The sequence below is a fragment of the Myotis myotis genome, unplaced genomic scaffold, assembly GCF_014108235.1.
Source record: "Myotis myotis isolate mMyoMyo1 unplaced genomic scaffold, mMyoMyo1.p scaffold_m19_p_1, whole genome shotgun sequence".
NCBI lineage: Eukaryota > Metazoa > Chordata > Mammalia > Chiroptera > Vespertilionidae > Myotis > Myotis myotis.
The window spans coordinates 44,706,764-44,718,026 of record NW_023416313.1 but is presented as its reverse complement, the minus strand read 5'-3'; the positions used below and the strand labels follow the sequence as shown (position 1 = coordinate 44,718,026).

Genomic DNA, 11,263 nt, shown 5'->3' with positions numbered 1-11,263 from the left:
ACACACTAGAATATAAGCTCAATGATGGCAGTGACTTTCATTGCCTTCATAATTGCTGATGGCTCAACTATCAGAACAGTCCCTGCATCATGGTAGATTTTGAAGAAGTATCTATGCGATTAAAGAAAACATCAAGCACATACAAAAAAATTTAGACTTTAGGTATCATTGAATAGTTTTGATTCATAAGTGTTTTGTGACAATGTAGGCAGTTAAGTGTCCTGAAAGAAAAATTCAGTGCTATACTTCAAGAGTTTAAGGTGTATAAGAAATATAGCTCTCAGGGTAGAATGAGGCCGTTTCTGAAATAGTCACAGTATAATACTTTTGATTAAAACATTAAGTAATAGATGGAAGCAATGGAAACTTGGAAATCACAACCATCAGTCTGTTATTATTAATTTCTGAAGCCATTATCTATCTCTTCCTTAGCTTGGAAAATGATTTTTCATATCAAATTCCAAGACTTGGGCTTCATAGCTCATTTAGCTATTTAGACTGGCTAGAAAGGCATTTCTGCTCTGGAGTTAAACAGATATACGAAAGCCAATTTATAAGTAATGATCACGCAGTCCTCAGGAATTTTTCAGGGAACATATTGTGGGGAGAGCTTAATTTTATTACATACTAACATGTTGTTTCATGTTTTGTAATTGCATGATGGGTTGTGGTACTCAAGAGGGCATCCTGTTGCCTACTCTTTTAGCTTTGTCACCTTAGAAGTTCAGGTATCTCACTTGTTTTACCTAATTACATCTTTGGCCTCAGAGTACAAGGCTAGGCTTCTGGCAGCATTACTCTTCATTTGGGTGGCATACCAGGGGACAACCGGGTGGCTCTCATGACAACACTGAAGATTTCACATTTATTGCTCAACTCTTTATTTTCACTTTGTTTGCCTAATGTTTGTGTGGGTTGTTTTGGTTTCTTTCTAAGGTCATTTCTCCAAACAGCTCAGAGCCATAGGAAATCTGATCCTTATCCCCAAATTTTGTCAAAAAATCCCTTGGCAGTAGTAGTAGTTGCATCTTTGGTAGTAGAAGCAGTAGTTTTGGGGCTGGTGGAGTCTGCTTTGGTGGTGGTGGAGTCTCCTTTGGTTGTAGTGGAGCTCGTTGTAGTATCTTGTACTAGGGATGCAGGGGTAAAGGAGGGAGGATATACTGGAGGGTATTCAGGGTCCACTAGAGGTTCAGGTATATATGGATTTGGTTGGTAAGGTGGATATGGATAACGTGGGTCATAAGGTGGAGGTGGTGGAATTCTCCCTGGGCCAAAAGGGGGAGGTGGTGGAATTCTCCCTGGGCCAAAAGGGGGAGGTGGTGGAATTCTCCCTGGGCCAAAAGGGGGAGGTGGTGGAATTCTCCCTGGGCCAAAAGGGGGAGGTGGTGGAATTCTTCCTGGGCCAAAAGGGGGAGGTGGTGGAATTCTTCCTGGGCCAAAAGGAGGAGGTGGTGGAATTCTCCCTGGGCCAAAAGGGGGAGGAGGAGGAGGAGGTGGTGGACCATATCTTGGGTCATAAGGTTGTGGAGGAAAAGGAGGCGGCAACTGTGGATATGGTGGATATGGTCCTCTGGGGCCTCTTTGACTCTCACCAGGCTGTGGGGAAAAAGAAGTAAACAATTTTGAATTAAATATTTTAATGTCAAGCATAAGAACTTATACTCTCTGTGGCAGGCAGAATTCTGAGATGGCTCCCAAGATTCCTGCTTCCTGCTGGCACATGCTCGTCTGACCATATCAGGCGAGCCTTTTAAAATAGGTTCAACAAGTCAGAGACAGACGTCAGTGAGATTTGTAGCTGCAGAAAACACTCTTCTCTTGGCTTTGGAGCAAAGAGCCATGCTGGGGAAAGGACCGCATGGAAGTCAATGGAGATGGGTAGGAAGAGAAGGGGATGTCACCTGACTACTAGCCAGTGAGAAAATAAGGACCTCAGTCCCCCCAAACAAGGGACCCAATGCTGCCAAAAATCATGCGAATTTGAGGGAGGATCCTGGGTTCCAGAAAGGAACACGGTGCTGGCAACACTCTCTCAGCTTTGTCAGGTCCCGAGCAGAGAATCCAGCCAAGTCAAGGCCAGAATTTTGACCAAAGAATCAGTGAGATAAAAAATGGAATTTCAAAGCTACTGATTTGTAGCAATTTGTTATGCAGCAAGAGGAGAAACTATTAGCTCTCTCCAAGTCACACAGTCTGAAAGTCTGTATCAGAGCATAGAGAGAGTTTTTCTTTTGCCCTCTGAATGCCTAGGCTCTCAATGAAAGCCGAGATAGCATTGAATGGAAAAAAAAGGCTGTGGGTAAAATTAAATCCTTTTTTTTTTTTAATTGAGATGGTGTTTTTCTTTTATTTTTAAATATTTATCTTTATTTTTGAAAGTATTACAGATGTTCCCCTTTTTTCCCCAGTGGCCCCCTTTTCCTGAACCTACCCTCCTTCTTCTCCCCTATATGGGTTATGCATATATGCATACATGTTCTTAGGTTCATCTCTTCTCCACAGCCTCTCCCGCCTTCCCTCTGAGATTCCTGTCTGTTGCATGCTTCCATGTCTCTGAATCTATTTTGTTTGTCAGTTATTTTATTCACTAGATTCCACTTATGAGTGAGATCATGTGATATTTGTCTCTCTCTGATTAGCTTATTTTGCTTAGCATAATACTCTTCAGGTCCCTCCATGTTGACTCAAAGGGTAAGAGATCCTTCTTTTTTATACAGATGGCCAAAAGACATATGAAAAGATACTCAAAGTCACTGATCATCAGAGAAATGCAAATTAAAACCACAATGAGATATCACCCCTCACCTGCCAGAATGGCTACCACCAATAAATCAACAAACAAATTCTGGTGAAGATGTGGAGAAAAGGGAACCCTGGTGCACTCTTGGCGGGAATGCAGACTGGTGCAGCTACAATGGAAGACAGTATGGGTTTTCCTAAAAAAATTAAAAATGAAACTGCCATTTGACCCAGTGATCCTACTTCTAGGAATACATCCAAAGAATCCTGAAACACCAATCAGAAATCATAACCCTTGCTTATAGCAGAGCCTGACACTGGAATCAATTTAAAATGGGGAAAATGTCTCCTATATCTCATTAAGAGTTCAACTGTTTGAAAACTAATTAATTGTCAAGCATACGATTCAGCACCTACTTTGTGCGATATGCTGAAGTAGGAGCTATGGGAGCGCCACTTGTGAGTCTGCAGATCAAGTAGCCACTATGCTAGAAGGTACAAAAATCACCCAACGGGAGGTAGAATGATAGTCTTTATAGTTTCCTGCCTCTGTTATGTAGAGGTTGTGTGAATGTGAAATCCTTTTTGAGATGTTTTCTTACCTCATCTGGAAAATGTTCTTAAAAGTGCCCACATCCTAGGGTCATTATCAGATTTGCTGTGAAACATTACTAGTAAAGTGCTTTAGGGGGGGTGCTTGGCTTAGGTACAGTGCTCAATAAACCTTAAGTGCTGCTATTTGTTATGTTAACATCCAGGAGAGTGGTTGCAATTTTTGGAAATAAAAATAATTGAAAAATAGTGCAGGAAACAAATACATTGGAGATTTAGAGTTATTAGTTTTGGGGAGAGGAAAGATAGTTTCACAGAGAAGGCAGCCTTTGAAGGCAGGTTTAAATAATATAAACGGGGGAGAGGGCATGTCAAATGGAGGGGAAGTACGTAAATGCTCCAGGGTAGGAAAGCACAAGTCCTCATCTCCTTTGGGTTCATAGGACATACAACTGCATTCCCTTCTTGTTGTCCTCAGGTCCTTCACCTGTTTTCTGACATTGCCACGTCCAAACTGTAAGATCCGCCTAAAATTTAGGCCCTAAATCATCCCTTTTCTTGATTCCTACTTGCAGTCTTTAACCAGTGGTGGCAGATGTCAAAAGCCCTGAGCATAACAAACCCCTGGTCCTTCAGCACTGCCCTGCAATTCTCTCAAGTGCCTTCAAATTTTGCTATCACATTCCCCAGAAACCTATAATTTCCCAAGTCGATGGCAATTTCATTAAAGCTCTCTACCTCTTCTTTAGGCCTCATCCACCCCATCCAGATGATTTTCCTCCTATTTTTCCAAAGTAATGCAGGCAATTCGAAATGAACTTTACTGCTTTACTGGCCACATACTGTCAAGTCATAGCTATCTGGCTATTTCGCTTTTCTTTGCAGGTATTTTCTCAGGGCTCTGTCAGTTTTTCCTTTTTATTCTTGAACTTCACTATGTGCCTTTTAACTAGCTTGTTTTCCTCAGAATAATAACTATCACCTACATTATACCTTTAAACAAGTCCGCTTTCAACCATGCATTTCCTTGTTATCACTCTCTCTTCACCTCTTTCCTTTCAGCAAAGCTCCTTGAAGGTGTATTCTAGGTTTGCTGGGATTAACCCCACTGCTCCTATGCTAGTCACTAATCACCTGGCTTCTGCTCCCAGTATGCCAGTAAAACACTTTTTTTGGTGTCACAATGAAACAAAAAATGCCAAGGCACAGCTGTGGAACTAGTCCTCAAGTTGGCCCTCTCTAGCTAGTGATAGCTTATTGAATTATGGAGAGCATTTGACCCAATGGCTGACAATCCAAAGGCTAGGCCAAGGTGTTTGAAAAGTTAAGGACTTGATTTTTCCATTTTTTTAGGACCTGATTTTTAATTGGCAACATAAATCCATAGTGTAGGAAAATATTTCACATTTTTTTCATTATTGAGACAATGATTTCACTAAAAGTTGTCTCCTAAGGACAGCCTGATATTAATCTAAAAATTATATCTATTGGAAAAATCTTCCTAGTAAACATTTGTTATTTTTCCTAATCTCTTAACCCAACCAACGTGATTAACTTCCTTTCTGCAACTGGACAGTGGTGATCAACTTGGTAAAAATAATGAAAATACTATGTTAGAAATAAAAATTATCTTCTCAGCGGGCTTTAATTCGAGCTAATCTCCTGTATTACTTGGTTTAGGAATAATCCAGCCAAGATATGGATACTTAGAATCTAAATTTATTTGTATCTAAGTGGGATTAATAGTAGTCCGCTTCAGGCTTTCTTTGAGGTAATTGAGATATTGCTGGAAAGCAGTCAGAAAATTACCCATAACAGAATAAACACTGAAAAGATGACTGGATCAATAGTACTACTTACCTGCCCATATTATTAACAATTAATCATTACGAATCTCATATAATCAAGTTAGGAAAAGGCTTATTTCTATTTAAACTGCTTATGTTAAGCTGCTTATATTATTGGAATTCTCACACACAAAAAATCATTGTTTAAATAATCAATACCAGATTCTTTAAAATAAGGAAGTGTTTTTCTTTTATAGTCTGGACATAAAAATGCTGAATATCAGCTTTAAGATCAGATAAGTAAGATATGATATAATCTTTGAATCATGTCAATATGTTTTATTGGTGTATCAGAAATCATATCACATCTCTAATGCACTTAGTAATATGGCCAATGCCCGGCTGCTTGAGAGACCTAGGGAATGGCCTCCTTTTATTCAAGTTTTGGAGAGTAGATAGAAGAAGAATGATTTTATGTTTCAGAATGATATAATTTTATATTGCCTGTTTTGTCTAAGTCCTAAGTCTCTTCTGAAAAAGGTTTTTATCTTTTTCACTTGATATAATATATTTTGCAGTTCTTTGGTAGAAGTTACTCTGGAATTAATTTCCTTTTTCTGAAACTGGAATTAATCTATTGCTACTTTGAAATCAATTATTACTTCACTACTTAAAACACAAAAACTTGTGGCTTTTTAAAAAAAATCCCTTGAAACTTTGAATATTTAGAAGCATCCGTGGTACTTAACCTAGTCCTTTATACCCGATAGGTGTTGATTGATAAAAATGTTTATAGTTTATCAATAGTTGCCTGAGTCCTTGGTAAAATGCATATTACCAGGTCCTACTCTCAGACACTTATTCGTTCTGGGATGAGGTTTGGTTTAAAAAAAATCTATCATCTATCTATCTATCTATCTATCTATCTATCTATCTATCTATCTATCATCTATCTATCTATCTATCTATCTATCATCTGTCTATCATCTATCTATCTATCTATCTATCTATCTATCTATCTATCTATCTATCTATCATCTATCTATCTATCATCTATCTATCTATCTATCTATCTATCTATCTATCTATCTATCTATCATCTATCATCTATCTATCTATGGTTAATCCTCACTTGAGGATATTTTCATTGATTTTTAGAGAGAGAGTGGAAGTGGAAGGGAGGAAGAGAGACAGGGAGAAACATCATGTGAGAGAAACACATGGATTGGTTGCCTGTCACACGCCCCGACCAGGGCTGGGCATTGAGCCTGCAACCCAAATATGTGCCCATGACCAGAATTGAACCGGGGCCTTTAGTCCACTGGTCAATGCTCTATCCTCTGAGCCAAATCGGCTAGAGAGGCTTACTATATTTTAAATAAGTGAATCAGGTTCTTTAGATATAGATGATCCCTGAATCCTATGTTGATAAAAAACTGTTCTATTTTAACTATCCCATATATAGATGAAGAAACAGTCCTAATAAAATGAAAGAACATGCCCTAGCTGGTTTGTCTCAGTGGATAGAGCGTCAGCCTGTGAACCAAAGGGTCCCAGGTTTGAGTCCAGCCAAAGGTACATGCCTAGGTTGCAGGCTTGATTCCCAGTAGGGGGTGTGCAGGAGGCAACCAATCAATGATTCTCTTTCATCATTGATGTTTCTCTGTCTCTCTCTCTCTCTCTCTCTCTCTCTCCCTCTTCCTCTTTGAAATCAATAAAAATATTTTAAAAAATTAAAGAACATGTTCAAATATATTAAAAAAGTGTCATTAAGTATATTGGATCAAAAATTTACAATAAATTTGTTTACCAACTTATGACATTGGTAATGTATGAGTACCCACATTTATACATGTTTGTTTAATGCAGTCTGATATTATAGATTTAAATAGTCAAACATGGTAGCAGCCATGAGCCATATGTGGCAATTTAAATTAGATTTATAATTTGTTTTTTAATATATTTTTATTTATTTCAGAGAGGAAGGAAGATCTAGGGCTAGATTTATAATTTAAATTCAAATTACAGCAGTAGAACAGCATTTCATCAATGATTGATATCTACTAATATTAATGTGAAAAATGTGACTAGTCATGAGAAAAAGATGATATAATTAATGAGACTTACCGAGAAACAGGCTTCAAGGGCCAAAAGGCCCAAGATGAAACACAGTGGTTTCATCTTTACGGTTACTCCTGAAAATAAGCACAATGGCTGGTTAATATATATATTTTTTTAAAAAAGTGTTCTGACCACTGGTATTAATTAGTGCAGGAATAGTACTGTACCATTTTAAGAAACTCGTCTAATTTTATTTTGGACTCAATATTACTATGGAGTAATACTGTTAGGCTTACGACATGTAACTATGAAATCATGAAACTAATTTTCACTTTTAACTTGGAAACTGACACTGGAAATAATGAATAATGTCAAAGAGTTGTTCATAATATGTTTTATGTGATAGAATTTTTATGAGTTGGTGTTTTACTTACAGAAGTAATTACTGTATCTACTAAGCTGATTCTTTCCTTTTTCTTATTGTTGAGATGTACCCAAAATAAAATTTAAGACATATGATTTAGTTATAATATTAATATATCAAATACAAATTTGCAGAAATCTATAAATCAATGTAATCACTATTGCAAAATATCAAGATGCTCAAATCCAAATGTATCCATTTCAAAGGACAGTTGACCCTTGAACAAAACAGGTTTGAATTATGTGTCCATTTTGATACCATTTTTTCCCCCAGTAATTACACAGTAGACCCTCCATATCCCCAGGTTTTGATTCTGCAGAGTCAACCAACTGCAGATTGAAAACTATTTTTGATCCTCTCCTTTGGAATCTGTGGGTGCAGAGGGCCAATTTTATGCATTGTTCTACATTATTAGATATAAGGGATTTTATCACCCACAGATTTTGGTATCCGTGGAGTTCCTGAAACCAATTTCCCTTATGGATACTGAAGGACACCTTGTAAGTCAAAAGTTATACTCAGATTTTTGACTGTGGGGGGTCAGTACCCTTAACCTCTGCATTGTTAAAGGGTCAACTGTAGTTTAAAGAAAAATTGTCACATAATATATGTCCTAGTTTTAACAACATTCTACTAAGTTATTTTATTCCATTATAAGTGGTCTAAAACTATTTCAAAAAATCCATATAATATACATCAAAGACCAGGGTAGAGAAGAGAGATGCTTAGGTCTTGTACTCTCAATTGGCTTCAATTTTACAGTATATCCCCACCCCCCTGCCATTTTTTTGGTTAACCTCACTCAAGGATATTTTTCCATTGATTTTTAAAGAGAGTGGAAGGGGAAAGAGAGAGAGAGAGAGAGAGAGAGAGAGAGAGAGAGAGAGAGAGAGAGAAACATCAGTGTGGGAGAGACACATCAATTGGTTGCCTCCTGCACATGACCTGACCAGGCTGGGGATTGAACCTGCAACCTAGGTATATGCCCTTGATGGGGAATTCAACCTGTGACCCTATGATCTGCAGGTCAGTGCTCTAACCATTGAGAACACCAGTCTGGGCTACAATATATTTCAACTACATGATGGCCCAAGTTCTGGGAAAGCAGTGCATGCACCTTTGTGCAAACTAGCTTTCTAATAGTCAATTCTACCCATCAGGTATGTGTGTTTCCTGAACAACCAAGGCTTCAATGAATCTTAGGGACAAATTTCACTGATTATATATGCATATGCTTTTTTCTTTAAGTATCATTTTTCCTATGTCATGTTCTTGTAAAAAGTTTTAAAAACTAAGACAAAAATAATAATAAAAATATGCTGTAGAGTGTAGAACAATTCAATTCTCTTATAATACATTTGATAGTGATCTGGTCATTATGAAGCTCAAAAAATGTTAAGGTCCATCAGGAGAAAAATTGATTGATTGTGTATTGGATGGATTAATTATCCCAAGTGTCCAATATGAATACTTTTCTCTAACATATAGAATTTCACAAAATTTAATGGGTTTTATGGCTGACTATATTTCATGTAAGGCACATGTTATTATTTTAGTGAAAATGAATGTTCTTTAAATGCCTATGAAAATAATATCTTAAGAAGTCTCACAACAAAGCAGCATGGTACTGGCATAAAAACATATAAATCAATGGAATAGAATAGAGAGTCCAGAAATAAACTGATGCCTTTATGGTCAATTAATATTTGACAAAGAAGGCAAGAACATACAATGGGATAAACATAGTCTATTCAATAAATTTGTTGGAAAAATTGGACAGATATGTGCAAAAATGTATTGGACCACTTTCTTACACCATACACAAGACTAAACTAAAGATAGATTAAAGATTTAAAATAAGACTCAAAACCATAAAAATCATAGAAGAAAACATAGGCAGTAAGATCTTTAACATTTTTCATAGCAATATTTTTCTGATGTATCTCCTCAGGAAACAAAAGAAAAAATAAGCAAAGGGGACTACATCTAACAAAAAAATTTTGCATAGCAAAGGAAACCATCAACAAAATGAAAAAACACTCCACTGAATGTGAGAACATATTCATCAATGATACATTTGATGAGTTAATATCCCAAATTTATAAAGAACCTATACAACTAAACATCAAGAGTACAATCCAATTAAAAAAATGGGCAGAGGCCCTTCTCCAAAGAGGACACAGAGATGGCCAATAGACATGAAAAGGTGCTCAGTGTCACTAATTATCAGAGAAATGTAAATTAAAACCACAATATCTCACCTCACACCTTTCAGAATAGCTATATCAATAAATCAACAAATAATTTGTATTAGCTAGGATGTGGCCAGGACTGATGGTGGAAATGCAGATTGGTGCAGCCACTGTGGAAAATAGTTTTGAATTTCCTCAAAAAATAAAAAATGGAACTAACTGCCGATGACCCAACAGGTCCACTTCTGGGGCAATATCTGAAGAAACCAGAAACTAGTACCCCTATTCTCATTGCCAAGATTTGGAATGAACCAAAGTGCCCTCAGTAGATGAATGTATCAGGTGTACAGTTCTATAATACATCATCAGCATATTGTATGTTCACCACCCAAAGTCAAGTTTCCTTCTGTCACCATGTATCAGAAAGCTGTGGTACATTTGCACAATGGAATACTACTCAGCTGTAAAAAAGAAGGGAATCATACTTTTTGCAACAGCATGAATGGAACTAGAGAGTATTGTGTTAAGTGAAATAAGCCAGTCAGAGAAAGAAAAATACCATATGATTTCATGTTGAGTGTAATCTAACGAACAAAATAAGAAACAAAATAGTTATAGACTCATAGACACAGAGAACAGAGAACAGACTGACAGGTGTTAGAGGAGAGAGGCGATGTGGGACTGGCTTAAGAAAGTGAAGGAGCTAAGCAAAAGTCAACAATAACAAAAAACTCCCAACACAGCAACTTATAGACACAGACAGCAGTATGGTGATTACCAGAGGGAAAGGGGAGTGGAGCAAGGAAGAAGAAGGTAAATGGGGGATAAATGGTGACAGAAGGAAACTTGACTTTGGGTGGTGAACATACAATACAATATGCAGATGATGTATTATAGAACTGTACACCTGAAACCTATATAATTATGTTAACCCATGTCACCCCAATAAATTCAATAAAAATTTAAAAAAAGAGTCTCAGAGAATTAGTATTCAAAGTAAAAGTTCTTCAGTTTATATTTCCATGTACCTATCTTTGTGTGAGGATACTTTCCAGGGCTGAGTAGGCTGCTGATCAGAATGTCTCCAGCCAGGTACCTTCCGAAGATGACAAGTGAAGGTGAGAAAGAACAAGAAATCTCAGCTCTTATATATGTTGCAGTGGATTTCTAGTGATAATAAGGAAAGGCTAGTTGGAAGATACAAACTTCTAGGCTGATGTTCTTTAAACAAAGATAGAAAAGTGTTGTTGCCAATTTGGCAATCTTCTTCCGTAGTGTTTTTTTTTTTTTTTTTTTAAATTTCATTTCTGATGAGCTTTGACCCATTCAATATTGGGTGTTTCCTGAGGAAACATATATTATACAATGAATCATAATGTCCTTTTGTCTCAGTAAAGCAACCTGGAGCTTTATTTTAAAGAAAAAGCTCAAGATGTTTTATTTCAAATAATTTTAATGGCCCTCTTTTATTATATGTTACTATAACCATATTTTCTATTTTATCTAAA

The 11,263-nt window shown here is 36.9% G+C and overlaps 1 protein-coding gene across 1 annotated transcript; it reads right to left on the bottom strand.

Annotated features, from left to right (window-relative positions):
- Positions 1-903: 903 nt before the first annotated feature.
- LOC118652865 (submaxillary gland androgen-regulated protein 3A-like) lies at positions 904-10,862 on the bottom strand. Its single transcript, XM_036303073.1, has 3 exons — positions 10,784-10,862; positions 7,206-7,273; positions 904-1,596 (listed from the first exon to the last, which is right to left on the bottom strand). Exons 2-3 carry the CDS (start codon positions 7,257-7,259, stop codon positions 979-981), a joined length of 672 nt encoding a protein of 223 aa, XP_036158966.1. The 5' UTR covers positions 7,260-7,273; positions 10,784-10,862; the 3' UTR covers positions 904-978.
- Positions 10,863-11,263: the final 401 nt, after the last annotated feature.

What these genes read in the sequence shown, in the direction of transcription:
- LOC118652865 (XM_036303073.1), bottom strand. Translation starts at nt 7,259, where the DNA reads ATGAAACCACTGTGTTTCATCTTGGGCCTTTTGGCCCTTGAAGCCTGT. An exon ending in CCCTTGAAGCCTGTTTCTCG is followed by an intron (nt 1,597 to 7,205) that starts GTAAGTCTCATT and finishes TTTTCCCCACAG; the next exon opens with CCTGGTGAGAGTCAAAGAGG.